Source organism: Ursus maritimus, unplaced genomic scaffold, assembly GCF_017311325.1.
Source record: "Ursus maritimus isolate PB19 unplaced genomic scaffold, ASM1731132v1 scaffold_30, whole genome shotgun sequence".
Classification (NCBI taxonomy): Eukaryota; Metazoa; Chordata; class Mammalia; order Carnivora; family Ursidae; genus Ursus; species Ursus maritimus.
The window spans coordinates 3,347,719-3,362,785 of record NW_024425564.1 but is presented as its reverse complement, the minus strand read 5'-3'; the positions used below and the strand labels follow the sequence as shown (position 1 = coordinate 3,362,785).

General features: G+C 53.3%; 1 protein-coding gene across 3 annotated transcripts in view; it reads left to right on the top strand.

Annotated features, from left to right (window-relative positions):
* The first annotated feature begins 1,256 nt into the window (after positions 1–1,256).
* The window catches only part of DEF6 (DEF6 guanine nucleotide exchange factor), a 20,113-nt gene continuing 6,302 nt past the window's right edge, over positions 1,257–15,067 (top strand). Inside the window, exons 1-5 of one of the 3 annotated variants that reach the window (XM_040644721.1) lie at positions 1,257–1,334; positions 11,220–11,360; positions 11,990–12,175; positions 13,801–14,037; positions 14,129–14,275. In XM_040644721.1, coding sequence (XP_040500655.1) covers positions 1,272–1,334; positions 11,220–11,360; positions 11,990–12,175; positions 13,801–14,037; positions 14,129–14,275 — 774 coding nt within the window. In that variant the 5' untranslated portion in view covers positions 1,257–1,271. Of the gene's footprint in view, positions 1,335–1,748; positions 1,926–3,976; positions 4,303–11,219; positions 11,361–11,989; positions 12,176–13,800; positions 14,038–14,128; positions 14,276–15,067 lie in introns of those variants that run through there. The other 2 variants (XM_040644720.1, XM_040644719.1) reach the window with 2 other exon arrangements.

The window sequence follows — 15,067 nt, the reverse complement described above, 5'->3', positions numbered from 1 at the left end:
CACCTGGGTCCCTCCCTTCCTCCTTTCAGCTTTGGGCCCTGATAGCAGGGCTGGTCAAATCAGGCTCTTAGCCCTGTATCCCTGGCACAACCCCACTCAGCGTCAGTGCCAGGCTGGTGGGACTGGCCTCCCAGGGGCACAGGGGGAGGAAGGCCAGGTGTAAGAAAAGCCCCAAGGAGCCACCGGGGGCTTCCTGCCTCTACCTGAGCAGGTGGGCTCCAGGGTGGCCAGATGGGCCCAGGGTGACCACTGCCCCCAGGCTCTGGTTGGATTTCTGGCATCAGGGTGGTTGGACTGGAGGAGTTGTGTTTTCTCCTACCTTACCTCTTGTGATACAGAAGCCCTTCCGTGCCCAGCCCCCTCCCATGTATGCTATGCGCATGGTCAGCTGCTCCATGTGGGCAAAGCCCCACCATGGAGTGGGGGTAGGAGGTGCCTTTGCCAAGGTTAGCAAGGGTCTCTGATGCCTCTGCTGCTCTGGTACTGAAGTCCCGGCTCTGGGGACGCCTACTGGGAGGTGTCTGGGACCATGCTATGGGATCCCAAAGCCACGATTGGACCCTAGTGAAAAGTGTGTGGGAAGATCAGACCAGCCCTGGTGGGAAGGGAGGGATGTAGCGTAGGGGACTTGATGGGAAGAACTCTTTGGGTTTGCCTCCTCCGGTATGGGAGCATTGCAGGGATTGTAGGGGCCTCCTTTCCTCTCCCCAGGGCGATGGATGTGCCCCAGCCCGTTCCTGCCACCTGGGAATGGAACCCCTCTCCCCAGCCCGGGTACCCTCTCCTCTTCCATTTACTCGTGCCAGCAGCTCCTTGGAAGAAGAGGGGGCTGGGGCATGCCCCCAGGGAGAGGGATGTCTCGGTTACCCAAGCAGGCTTCTTCCAACATCCATGACCACTGTTCTGGGCGTGAGTGTGTCCCAGCCCTCACAGGCAGTGGATCTGAAGAAAGGGAAGCATGCCGTGGAGGGCCCTGAGTGCCAAGCCTCCTGCTGTCAGCACCCTGGAGCTGGCCCCCCACAAGGTTCTCCCCCCTCAGCTGTGTGATTCAGAAACTGGCTCCCATCCTCAGGGCCAGTGGGCCCCAGAGTGGGCAGCTTTCTGAGCCGAGGCCTTTCAGAGCCAAAGCCCAGAGGATGGGGAGGCAACCAGTCACGTGCCAAGCCCGCCTGACCTGGAGAGGTGCCCTGGCCCCGTTCCTCCGCCAACTTTGTGTCATCGCCTTTGTTTTCTTCCGCTTGGGAGGAGCCCCACCACCACAGTGATGTTAGATGGCCCTAAAAGAGATGCCTGCTCTGCTTTACCTCCAACCCCAGACCTTACAACTGTGTGAGGTGGGTATGTTTCCTGCTCTACCCTGAGGGAACTGCTCAAGGAGGTTAGTAACTCATCCAAGGCCTCCCGCCTGGTAAGTGTGGCACTGAGACAGGGTACCCTCTGCCACCACCCTCTGAAAGCCAGGGTGGGCTTGCTTTTTTTTTTTTTTCCTCCCCTCCCCTCAGCAGGCTGCCTCTGGGAGCCCAGGAAGGCCCGGAAGTTTCTGGGGCTGAGGAGACTTCTAAAGGGCCTGACGCCTGGGGAGCCACACTGACCAGAAGCAGGGCTCCGGCTGTCCAGGGTTTGGTCCCCAGGTCCCATGCAGAGAGTGAGGCCATGAGCACTGCAAGAGCAATAGGCCGGTTCCCGGCAGCACGGGGAGCCCGCCCGAGCAGGCAGGTGGAGCTCTTGCTCCGCGCCATGGCCCCTCTGCGGTCTCCGCAGCCGTTTGCATTTCCTGAAACCGGATCTCGGTGTCAGAGCCGCCCCCGGGCCGGGCGGGCACCTCAGCCATGGCCCTGCGCAAGGAGCTGCTCAAATCCATCTGGTACGCGTTCACCGCCCTGGACGTGGAGAAGAGTGGCAAGGTCTCCAAGTCCCAGCTCAAGGTGAGGGGCCCCCAGGGCCCAGGGGAGGCCGGCACACATGCCTCCTCGGCCCCTGCCGCCCAGGAGCCAGGCAGCAGCGCTGAGCTGATGGCACTCAGCCACCCGGAGGCCCAGGCCTGGGGAGGGGAGCCGGGACTGGGTAACCGGGACGACGCAGCCCGGTGGATGCTGCTGCGCGGGGTCTGGGGCCCCAGGGAGGAATTGCAGAGCCTCTGCCCCCAGACCTGCCCCCCGACTCTCTGGAGGGTGGAGGTGGCACCCTGAGGTTCTGAAGGCCAGTGGGCCAGGCTACATCTTACACTCCGTGTGATGAGCACACGTCTCCCCCAGAGTGAAGCCTGGGCACGCACCCTACTCCTTCCTGCTGCTTCCTCCTGACTTTGAAGAGAGACAGTTAGCTAGTACTTGTCAGTCACTTCCTCCTGGAGCTGAGAGAGAGGCTTAAAGAGCCTCTCCCAGTTCCAAACCAGGCTGACTGGGTCACCTTTGGCAGAGAAGAGCCCCTCTGAACCCTGCCTCCCAGAGGCAACAGCACTGGGAAGGGGCAAGGACTGAGACCCTGTTCTGCAGCCGCCCAGCTCACCGCCCCCTCCTCCCACACGCCGGGTTGGGAAGCTGTTCCCTTTGGCCTTGGGACCTCAGGCAGGGAGGGGGTTGAATCTGAGCCCAGGAAGAGCCCCATCAGTGATTGCCCTACAGATCGGTACTTAGTCCTTGACAATTCCTGGGAGAGCAGCAAGTTTCTCTCCTTCCTTCCTCCAGTCCTGGCTTGGTGCTGCCTTCTCCACCCTGCTTAGTGGGGAGGAAGCAAGGCCCCAGGCCACTGGAACAAGGGAACCCGAGGAGACAGGAGCAGGGGTAAGCCTCAGCTCTCGGTGACCTGCCTCAGGGGATCATTCTTTCAGTTCACATGTTTACCGAGTGACTATGTGCCTGGCATGAAGCTAGGCCCTAGATTTCAGGTGTCTCTTCTGGGCACCACCAAAGGAGGCCTGCAGCCTCAAGGAAACCTCCATTTTTAATGACCAAGGTAGGAGGTGCCTGCCAACGAGATGAATAAGGCAGGACAGGCATTATGCCCCACCCCCATTCCAACCCCCTTCTTTGCTGAACACAGTAAACTTGGATGTTCCAAACTGGTCCCATCCCATAGTCTATCCCTTAGCCAGACTTATGAGCATCCAAAAAATGATTCTTGACTCCCCACTGCCACTACTGCCTTTGATCACCCAGAAGGCTTCCTCCACAGGCAGATTCTTCCTTACATTCTACTTCAATCCTCTTATTGCAGATCACGTCCTCTAGTGGGGGCTTGAGGATAGACAGGAGAACAGCAGATCATCCAAAACCCATCCCTGCAGAAACCCACGCCCTACACCCATTCCCACGGCCTTTCATGTCTTGTAGGAACAATCCCAGCCTCCATAGTTTGTTGTCTCCAAGGTACCATTATCTGTCTCCATTACCTGTACCCTGTAACCGCTCCAGGCTCTCTATGCCTGCCCCTCACATATGGAAAGGGGTTCCCCTTTTCTTAGTGCCATCAGCCAGTAAGACTTCCTACCCTGACCCTCATATCTTGGCCTCCAGCTGGATCGATGCCCCCTCCCCACCCCCACAGGTCGAGTATTGCAGGGAAGTTCTATTAGGAGCTTACATACTTGAACTGTCCACCGTCCATACTGTATCACGGCTCAAATTGAGCCCACTCTCAGTAGCCTTTTGTCACACAGGAGCAAAGGTACTTTCTCCCCCACTCCACAGAAAACGTGTCCACTCTGGGAATCTCTGCTAGCGATGGGAGTTTGGGCCGGGTGGTGGCTGAGGCAGATACAGTAGGGCCCATTGTCACGCTTGAGAAGGATAGGGAAGGCAGTTCTTCCCTGAGACCATAGCGAGGGATGCTGGAATAGGAGGAAGTAGTGATAGTGTTGGGGGCAGGGATGCCGGAAAGGCAAAGGAGCAATAGAGAAGTGGTCAGAAGTCAGAGGAAGAAGCAGATGAGAGAGATACCAGCAGGGGCCAACCCCACCCCTGAAAAGACTCGGGGGAGAAGGGAAAAGACCTTGGGGTTAGTCTGTCCTCGCTAATACCGTCCCTGGCCTTTAGGGTCCTGGATTGGGACCAGGAAGGGAGACGTGCACCAGCCCAGCAAGCGATGTCTGTCTGTGACAGTCACCACTTCCCTGATGTGTTAGGCTGCCACTGGCTGTGGGCAAAAAGCCATGATGAGGGAGGAGGAAGAGCAGCCAGGCCTCTGAGAAGTAGCCCAAGGAGACAGGATGGTTTTCTCTGGAGAAGAGAAGGCTTCTGGGAGAGAGCAGATGAGTTTCCCTCTGTTCGGGTTCTTGTAAAGAGTACAACTGCCTTTGGCCAGGTGAGTTGAGAAAAGTACAATTAGACTAACAGGCATGGTGCTTGTGCCCAGGATGGATTTAGGCGGAGCACGATATTCCCAGGGTCCCCAGAACCTCCTTCTCGAAAGAACTTTGGGAGGGAGCAGTGGTGCTGCCAGATGGCTGCAAGGAGGAGAGCCTTGGCAATGATGGATTTCCTCATGGCCACATCCTCTTCCCTAGGGGAGCAGCCTTGGTTCTAGGCCTAGTGGGGAATCAGCTGAGAATTGGGGTGAGGGCCCTGGGATTGGGGATGTGGATGGACCAGTGTGTCTCTGGCTCAATGAGCTCTTAGGAGGCAGCAGGCCTGCCCCTTCCCCTTGACTGGCAGGAGCCGGGGTGGGCAGGGAGGGCAACCTGGGGCCTTCCCGACTTGGCTTTTTCAGGTCTTCCAGGCTCCTGAGCTTCAGGCTCTGCCTCTGGAGGGGGACAACAACCTTCACTATGGTGGAGGGAAAATTAAGAGCAACTCCAGTCCAGGAATCTGCTGGCTGGGATCTTCAGCTTTGTTCTGACCCCTCCGTGCTGCTGGTCTTGGGCTAGGATGGCAGGGAGTGGTGGGACGATTTAGTGACGTGCAGAGCACTTGACTCAGAGCCACACAGGCCTGCTCCCCAGCGAGAAGACCGTGGGGAGGTGATCGCCATCTCTGAGCCTCTGGTTTCCCATCTGGAAAGGCAGAGGGTTGGACTGGGGATCGCCAGCTAGCCTACTAAAAGACATTTTAACAAAGTACGTCAAGTAGATGAAATTGACTCTTGATGCAGTCTCCCCTTTCCCTTTTCCGAGCCTGTCTTTCCTTTGGTGCCCACCCTCAACCCCTTCTAGCCCTTTCTTTTTCTTTTTCGTTTTCTTTTTTTAAAAGATTTTCTTTATTTGAGTGAGAGTGAGAGAAAGTACAAACGGTGGGGAGGGGCAGAGAGAAAGAAAGAAGCAGATTTCCCTGCTGAGCAGGGGGCCAGATGCGGGGCTCGGTCCCAGGACCCCAGATCTTGACCTGAGCCTAAAGCAGTTGCTTAACTGACTGAGTCACCCCCCCCCCCCCCCCACCTCTAGCCCTTTCTGGCTGTCAACAGGCACACACCTCATCCAGAGAGTTCCACCTTTTAAAATTTCCAGTGCTCCTCCCTTGTGATAGTAGTTGTGCTTTAGTACCCGCTGGTTGGGGAAAAGACCTTCAGTAAACTCTTAAAAGGATCTGTATATTGTAAAAGAATCACCTGGCACCTAGATACATTAAAAAAAAACTATAGGCCATCTAAGTAAGAGAGAGATTATTCATTCTCTCTGCAGCCATTACTCGGTGCTCTGCATGGGTTCCCAAACCAGTGAAGGCTGGGAACCGCAGGACCATGGGCTCGGCACCTGCCCCATCCCCACACTTGAGTTTCTAGGGAACTCACAAGCCCCTTGAGGAGAACCACTTCCCCCCATGCCTTCAGAGGAAACAGTGCGTAAATGAAGCCTCTCAAAGGTCAGGGGCTGCCAACTCCGAGGTCCGGGGCTGCCTGGTTGGGCGGTGAGACTGTGAGCGTCCTCTCAGAGGGAGCCCGAATGGCAGCTCTGAAAGCTACAGACACCTGGACCCCACCCCTGGAAACTCTGAGTCAGTCGGGAGGGGCGGGCCCAGCGCAGGGTTTCACCAGCTCCCCAGGTGATTCTGAGGCTCAGCCAGAGCTAAAGTGACACAGAGATCGAGAGGCCTTTAGAGGCCGACTTCCAGGAGGACACTTCACTTCCCTGCGCCCTGATGTCCTCATCTCTAAAAGGAGGATAATGACAGTCCCTGCCTCCAGGGCTCTCATTGAAACCAGCCCCTGCGCTCCTGCACACTCTGGCCTCCACCCCTGCCATTTCCTTTCCAGCGTGACCCTCCTCCGGTCACACCCTCTCCCCACCTCTAGCCCCAACCCTCGCCCAGGCACAGGAAGCCTGGCAGCCTGAGGTCAGCCGCGCTCTCCAGGGAGAGGCCCTGAGCCCCCAGTGTCTGGGGCCTTTAATTCCTTCTTGTCCTGACACCTGACAGTTCACAGGGATTGGAGTCTCTGTGCCGGACCCCTCAGATTCCACCGGCAAACGGTACAGGTGAGGAAGGCAGGTCTTACAGGACAGTGTGGACGAATGAACTGAGGCAAGGAACAGCTCAAATAAGTGTGCTGCTGTGTGGCCCCTTCTATCCTGGGGTGGGGGTGGGGTTGTACCGCATCTCTTTGAACCCCGTTTTTAGACCTGTGAAAACTGAGGCCCAGTGAGGTTAATTTGCTCAGAGAGATTCAATCCATGTCTGTCTGACTTTTGTATTTCTCCTACTTCTTCCCGTGAAGCATTTAAGTTCGTTCAACAGATATTTATCTCATGTCCATGATATGATACAGCAGTGAATACAATGGTGAATAAAAGGGACAAGAATCCCCACCCTTGAGGTGCTGGCATTCTAGTCAGAGAACACAGATGAGCAACAAAATAAGTAAAAATGTATTATGTGATGGAAAATGATATATGACATGGAAGTAAAGCAGAAACGGGGATAGAGATTGGGGGTGGGGGCAGAGGGGACGAGGTTATAGACTTAAATAAGGTGGTCCAGAGAAGTCCTCCTTGAGAAGGTGACATCTAGTAAAGACTGGAAGGAGAAGAGGGTGTGTGCCATGCCTGGACCTGGGAGAAGAATGTTCCAGGCTGAAGACATAGCAAGTGCAAAGGCCCTGAGGCAAGTGTGTGCCTGGCTTGTCTGAGGAATGTCAAGAGGGCCAGAGTAGCTGCAGAGAAGTAAGCAAGAGGGATGAAACCAGAAAGCGTGCAGCAGGTCGGGTCCTAGGGGGCCTGAGGCCTCTGGAAGGACTTGCAATTTTACTCTGAGAACAACGGGAAACCATTAGAACATTTAAGTTAGACTTGAGGAGTCAGTCAAAAACACTTATTGTGTGCAGGACATCGTACTGAGCTCTGGAATCAGGCCTTAAATTAGAGTCCTTGCTGCCCTCAAGGAATGTAGAGCACCCAGAAATGCTCACACAAGAAGGGACTAGCAAAGGAATGTTATTATAGAGCAACTTAACAACAGGGTACATTAGTAACAGTGGTTAATGGCACTCTTTGCTTTTTATCTCTATAGTTTTAAATTTTTGTCATAAAAACAATATATGCTCCTGGTTAAACAAAAATCAGAGTGCAGAAGAATATAATTTTAAAGAAGACGAAATTTATTCTATAAGTAAAACATGTTACTGGTTAAAAAAAATTCAAAGACAAATGTAATGTTAAAGATGATGAAAGTTCCTCCCCTCCCTGGGGAAGGATGGTGGGGTGATAGCTGTTAACAGTTTGCTGAGTCTTCTAGATTTTTCCTATGTGCACATGAACTTATTAGGTTGAACCGTATGAAATTGCTGACATTTTATTGTTTCAACCTATTTAAACAGCTATTAAAATTTGCTATGGTTCAACCAAGTCTTTGCACACATTTATTTTACAAACATTTCATTCTACAGCTTGCGTTTTTCACCAGCCAGTATAGTATGCATATCTTTCCATGTCTGTTCATAAAAACATAATAAAAATAGCACTCAACTTTTATTAAACAATGCGCTATGCACCAGGTGCTGGGTTAAGCTCTTCATTCTAAAAAACCTTTGGAGAGGAGACCAAGGTTTAAGAGAAGTTAAGTCACTTGCCATAAGCACACAAGTGGCAGATGTAAAATCTTCCCAACCACACATAGGTCCATGACGCAACGTACCTGTCCCCTACTGAAGGAGCCTTGAGCTGTCTCCAATTCCTCATGTTATGAACAATGCCTAGTGAACATTCTTGTACATGTAGCTCTGTTCCCTTGAGCATCTACAAGTTAGATGATTCGAACTGCGGGGGCAGGGCGCCTGGGTGGCACAGTCTCAGTCAGTTTCACCACCAACTCTTGGTTGATCTCCCAACCCAGAGATCAATCCCTCCCCTGCTCGGAGGAGAGTTGGCTTCCCCTCTCCCTCTGCTCCTCCCCCAGCTTACTCTCTCTCCCTTTCTCTCTCTGTGAAATAAATCTTTAAAAAAAAACAAAAAACCACACACGAAAATGCTGGGATCATGCCCAATTTTAAGTTTGATACATTCTTGCCCTCCAGAAAGATTACCAATTCACACCTCAACAGTAGGGCATTCAAGTCCCTATTTCTCCACAACCTCTTCAGTACCAAATGTTATCAGTCTTCTGATCTATGTCAATTCGATGGCTTTCTATACAGGAAGGGATCTAACATTTGTTCTGTGCAGATCTAATTCTGGCTGTCTCTGTATATCCTCTCTCTATCCTCACAGCCTCTCCACCGGACAGGTATTATCCTACTGTTTTACTGATAATGACACCGAGGCTCAGAGGGTGAAGGTGTTTATCTCCCGTCCGACAGCTTAACAATTCTATGGGGAGAGTTTACCTCTTTCCACTAGCGGAAGCAAAAATCATAGGGCTGATTCTCATTGGCCCAGGATTTGTCACGTGCCCTTCCTTGAGCCAATCACCGTGACTCCGATATGTCCACCCCTGCAGCTGGGTGGTCTAGGGATGCAAATAGTCCATACCACAGATACTGAGAATGGGGAGAGGTATTTCTCCAAGAAAAAGCGAGGCTCCATTACCAAATATGGGTGGAGAGGGCAGAGTTCATCAGGAAGAAACTGAAGATGTCCTCTAGAACCAAACCTGGCACAGGAGATGATGGGGTGGAGGGTGGGGGCGGGGGTCAGGGATGGCTGCCCAGAGCGGAGGAAGGGAAAAGAGAAGCACCCTCTTGCTGGGCCTTCCAACTTCTGCTTTGCCTAAGTCGAGCCTGAGGTGCAGGAGAATACTGGGGAAAAGTCTCAATCCTTTGTCCCATCTCCTGTCACCAGATAATAAAGAAGTGAAGATCTGGCACACGTGCCTCCTCTGGGATGCTGCCAGCTCCTGTCTCAGGAACTGATTCTAAGCTTACCTGGTGGAAGCAGCCCTTCTACTCAGCATCCATTGACTGCCTTTCATGCGCAGAAGAGGACACGGGGGCCGTGGGACATAGAGATGAGCTGAGACGTTGTCTCCAGAGTTCCCGATCTACCTGCAGAGAGTCTCAGGGTCCACATTGTAACAGTGAGGGAGGCAGCCTTCAGAGCCAGGCACACCTGGTTCCAAGCTCAGCCCCGCCGTTTACTCTGAACTTCCCCGAGCCTCGGCATCTTCATCCGAAAAACAGGGATAATGTCTGTGTATCACAGTTGTTGTGGAGGTTGGACATGGGGTATAGAAAGCACCTCATACAGTGACTGCCACATAGTAGGTGTGCAATAATGACTATTTTTTAAAATTTATTTTTTATTTTGTTACTTAGTGTGTGTGTGTGCGATCGGGGAGGCGGGGGGCAGAGAAAGAGGAAGAGAAAGAATCCCAAGCAGAAATCCCAAGCAGACTGCCTGTTCAGTGCAGAGCTTGATGTGAGGCTCTATCTCACGACCCCAAGATCAGGACCGGAGCAGAAATCAAGTCAGAGGCTCTACCGACTGAGCCACCCAGGCGCCCCGGTAATGAGTAGTTTAATCATTCACTCTGTGATAAGTACTATGACAGAATTACCCCCAAGGCAATTTTATTTTTTCCTGATCTCATTCAAACTTCAATCTCTTTGTTCTATTACGGTGGGTTTGTTATTCAACTCGTGTTTCCCCTTCACACCATCCCAGCCACCGTCCGTTCTAGGCCTTTTCCTCCACATGTCACAGACCATTTTTCATGAGGCTTCTCCACCCTCTCCTGCTCCCTTCTGTCTTTGAAGGACAGTGACTGGAACTGCACTTGCCCGTCCTGGGGCAGGCACACCGCAGCCCGAACACCGAGTCTTTGATGGGAACGATGAGAAATTCGGGGCTCCTGCCCTGGGGTGACAACCACCTCCCTCTTGACAGCCCAGCATCCTGGGAAGCACCTGGGTTTTGGGATCTGCGGAGCTGGGTTCGAATCCCAGACTCTTGCTCACTGTGGGTCCTTGGACATGTTACTGAATCTCTTGACTCGGTGTCTTTGTCTGCAGAGACAGGACATCCCTACCTAATGAAGTGGCTGAAAGCTTGGCTGGTTGGGCTTGAGTCCTAGCTCTGTTACCTCTTCAGTAAAATGGGGATATTAACAGTTGTCACGGGGTTAAGTGAATTATAGATAACGTGCTTAGCACAGTGCTTAGTGCATAGTAAGGGTGCACATTCTAGGTTTTTTGTTTTTATTGAGGTATAATTGTCATATAACATTATATTAATTTCAGGTGTACAACATAATGATGTGATATTTGTAAATATTATGAAATGATCACCTTCGCAATGTCTAGTTAACATCCATCACCATACAGAGTTACAAAACTTTTTTCTTGGGATAAGAATTTTTAAGATCTACTCTTAGCAACTTTCAGAGAGGCATACAGTATTAACTATAGTCTCCTCCTCCTGACATTTTATAACTGGAAGTTGTACCTTTTGACCCCCTTCACCCGTTCCACCCACCACCCCTACCCCCTACCCCTGGCAACCACCGATCTGTTTTCTGTGTCTTTGAGCTTGGGGTGGGGGATGGGGGGTTAGTTTGTTCTTTAGATTCCACATATAACGGAGATCATCATATGGTATATATTTTTCTCTGACTTATTTCACTTAGCATAACGCCCTCAAGGTCCACCCATGTCGTCGCAAATGGCAAGATGTCCTTCTTTTGTATGGCTGAATAATATTCCATCGTATACAAATGCCTATGTTTTAGTTACGATTGAATTGAATAATGTGTGCAGAGGACTTAGCCAGGATGCGAATGGCGACAAGCCAGGAGGTGGGAGCAGCCCTCTAGCCCAGTTTCGGCTGGGGCACGGGAAGGCAAACTGCCACTCTGTCTCAGGTGCTGTCCCACAACCTGTACACCGTCCTGCACATCCCCCACGACCCTGTGGCTCTGGAGGAGCACTTCCGGGATGACGACGACGGCCCTGTGTCCAGCCAGGGATACATGCCCTACCTCAACAAGTACATCCTGGACAAGGTGGGGCCTCACTCAAGGGAGCACTTCTCCCCACTTCCCAGTCTGGCCAGCGCCCCAGTACATTGCCACCCCAACTCCTCCCACCTATAAACTCCCACTTCCGTCCCCACTATCCCGTCTCTTCCCTCATGGTTGTCCTTCACATTCCAGCCACTTGTCCCCTCCTGCTCCCTCGATCTCCCTCCGCCATCTCCCTCACCTGTATCCCAGCCTCCACCCTTCCTCCCCATCCCTGCCTAGGCTGACCTCCCATTTCCGGCTGTCGCCTTTACCAAGGGCTTTCCAGCTCCCCCCAGTGCTGTGCCCCCTGCCCGCCCCCCCCCAGCTGTCACTCTTGCTTAGGTTCTTCATGGTCGTCCATCCCCCTACCTTGGCCTCCCCTTCTTTCTCCCCTGCGCCGAGGGACTAGTTTCTCTACTGGCAGGGGACTCGGGTGTGTGTGGAGGGGGCGGGTGGTTGGAATCAGCTAGTTACCTGATAAGCAGCTCAGGGATTCCTAAGTTAGAGCCTCAACTTGGCAGGGTGGGGAGCAGGGGAGTAGGTGACCCCACGAAAGCAGCTAGAGCCTTGTTTGGTGGTAGAGCAGGGATGGGGTGGCCGTTCTGGCTGACTTGCAGGCCTGGTGGCAGGTGGAGGAGGGGGCTTTCGTTAAGGAGCACTTTGATGAGCTGTGTTGGACCCTGACGGCCAAGAAGAACTACCGGGTGGACAGCAACGGGAACAGCATGCTCTCCAATGAGGATGCCTTCCGCCTCTGGTGCCTCTTCAACTTCCTGTCTGAGGACAAGTACCCTCTGATCATGGTTCCTGATGAGGTGAGGGTGCTGGCCGCCCCAGGGACTGAATCACTGGGGCCGGGCCTCAGCAAAACCATGAAGGAGGCCAAATCACCTCTGTAACTTTCCCACATCCCCTTTCTTCTTGGTCTCCCCATGCTGGTGCCTCTCTGCACCCAGGTGTCTCCAGATGCCTAGAATGGCCTGTATCAGAGTCACTGTGCCCAGGAGAACCAAAACTACACTTCCTTTAGGGCTCTGTTAGCCCCCCAAGGAGGAAAATGACCACAGATTCTATTTACACAGAGGTGTAAATGCCTGATACCTTACCGGGCATTTTTAAATGAAAACATTTGAGATCGAATGACAGGATTTTAGGCACTGTGGCAATCTGAAAAGGTTACTAGATGAGGGGAAGGGAGACTTCCTGGGATGTCTGACCCATTACTCCAGGGGTGGGAGGGGGCAACCAAATGTGGCCCCAGTTCTCGAGTTTTCCCTCACTGTCTTCTCTAATGTAGAGGAGAGCCAGGGCAGACCCAGCTCCGGGCTCCAGAGGGGGCATCCTGGGAGTAGAGGCCTGGAGTCTGTGCCCCTACTCATGGGCAAAGCCAGAGCAGGTGCTCCCCCCCCCATTCCATTTCTCTCCCCCACCCATTCAGCCTTCTCCTGACCTTTAGCCCTTTTGGTGGCTGTGAAGATGCCGGGGTGAATTTGGGTCTTAGGGTGTGGAGGGGAGGGGTCCTCTGTGTTTATAAGAAGTCCTGGCACATCTAATCACACTCAGATCTACCTCCTTGCTCTTGGTCGTGGGAAGGGTGAGGGAGATGCCTAATCCCTGAACTGGTGCACCCCACCCCACTCCTGAGACCCAGTAATCTCCAGAGTGCAAGTCCTCAAGAGACTGTCCCAAGAAGCTGCTGGGGCAGGGAGGGGACGTGTCCATCACACAGGCACCTGGCCAGGCACCCCGTCAGACCCCTGCTTGTCAGGGTAAGGGGGCCCCTCATAGGCCAGAAGGCTGCTTGCTGCCGTGATCAACATGTTGTATGAACAAACTGCAGCAGGATGTACCCCAACCACCACTTCCTGTTCCTCTGTAGCAGGTTTCCTGTCCCTGCCCTGCTTACCCCCACCCCCAATCCCTTTGCCTTCCCACAAGGGAAGGATCCTCGGGGTTGGGGTTGGGCCTTGGAATAAGGACTCAGATGGGATTCAGGAGACATGAATTAAGTTCTGGCTGCCACCAATTTGCTGTATGAGTTAGAACAAGTCACTTCCCCTCTGGGCCTCAGTTTTATCATCGGCAAAGTAAGGGAGGAGAGGGCCCTTGCACCCCTCTGACGTGTTCTATGATCTGCTGCCTCTGTCTGGCCCCCGGCCCTCAACCTTCCCCCTGCCCTTAATTTAAAGCATGAAGGAGCGGGATGGGGGCCTGGAAGCTGGGGAAGGGAAGGAGATGCCCGAGTTGGAGTTGGGACTCCAGGATCCCCACCCCCTCCAAATCTACCCTGGTTTCCACCAACATTTAGTCGTCTGGCTCCCCTACCCCTGTCCATGGTCACCTCCGCCCAGGCTCTGGGAGCCAGAGGGGGGCCCCCCACCCCGGTATTGTCACAGGCAGCTCTGCCTGCTGCAGTCACCAGGCCTGCCCCCTCCTCCAGGTGGAATACCTGCTGAAGAAAGTGCTCAGCAGCATGAGCTTGGAGGTGGGCTTGGGTGAGCTGGAGGAGCTGCTGGCCCAGGAAGCCCAGGCGGCCCAGACCACCGGAGGCCTCAGCGTCTGGCAGTTCCTGGAGCTCTTCAACTCGGGGCGCTGTCTTCGAGGCGTGGGGCGGGACACTCTCAGCATGGCCATACATGAAGTCTACCAGGAGCTCATCCAAGATGTCCTGAAGCAGGTCAGGCTGGGAACTCGGGGAGGACCCCAAGGCAGGGTGAAGGGGGCGTGGGGGTGCAGTGAAGCCTCTGACTTCGCTCTGGCTCTGGCAGGGCTACCTGTGGAAGCGAGGGCACCTGCGGAGGAACTGGGCAGAACGCTGGTTCCAGCTGCAGCCCAGCTCCCTCTGCTATTTTGGGAGTGAAGAGTGCAAGGAGAAAAGGGGTACTATCCCGCTGGATGCTCAATGCTGCGTGGAGGTGAGGGAAATGGGCGAAGGGCTAGAGCACAACCCAGGGCCCAGGGGCTCTCCGGGGAGGTGTGAAGGCAAGAGGGTCAGGAGGAGGGTGAGTGAAAGCCACCGTGGCAAATGTCTGCTTAGATGACTGTAACCCAAATACATCTGGGTGTCTCAAGGCCATTCTCATCCATGCCAGCACTTAAAAAATACCCCAAAACTGCAAATCGAATACTAAAGCCATTGGTGAGTAATGTGGATTTTGCTAAGGATTTTTAGAGGAGATGGCTTATGCCTCACATTACACAGCAAAACTTTTTTTTTAGAGAGAGAAAGAGAGTGCATGGGGGAGGGGTGTGGGGGAGGGGAAGAGGGAGAGAGAATCCTTTTTTTAAAAAAAGATATATTTACTTATTTGAGAGAGAGAGAGCATGGGGAAGGGGGGGGCAGAAGGAGAGGGAGAATCCATCCCAGGACCCTGAGATCATGACCTAAGCCAAAATCAAGAGTCAGCTGCTTAACCGACTGAGCCACCCAGGTGCCCTGAGAGAGAATCTTAAGCAGGCTCCACGCTCAGTGAGGAGCCCACTGCTGGGCTCTATCTCATGACTCTGACATCATGACCTGAACCAAAATCAAGAGTCAGAGGCTTAACCAACTAGGCCAACTAGGTACCCCCCACAGCAAAACTTTCTAAAAATCCCCTTGAAAAGTTTTTCTCCTTCACCCAAATTCCATTCCCTTTGGCAACTCAATACGTCCCTAGTTTTTCTCCACATCCCTCTCCTCCTGTCCTTCCCCCCACCCTTTCCCT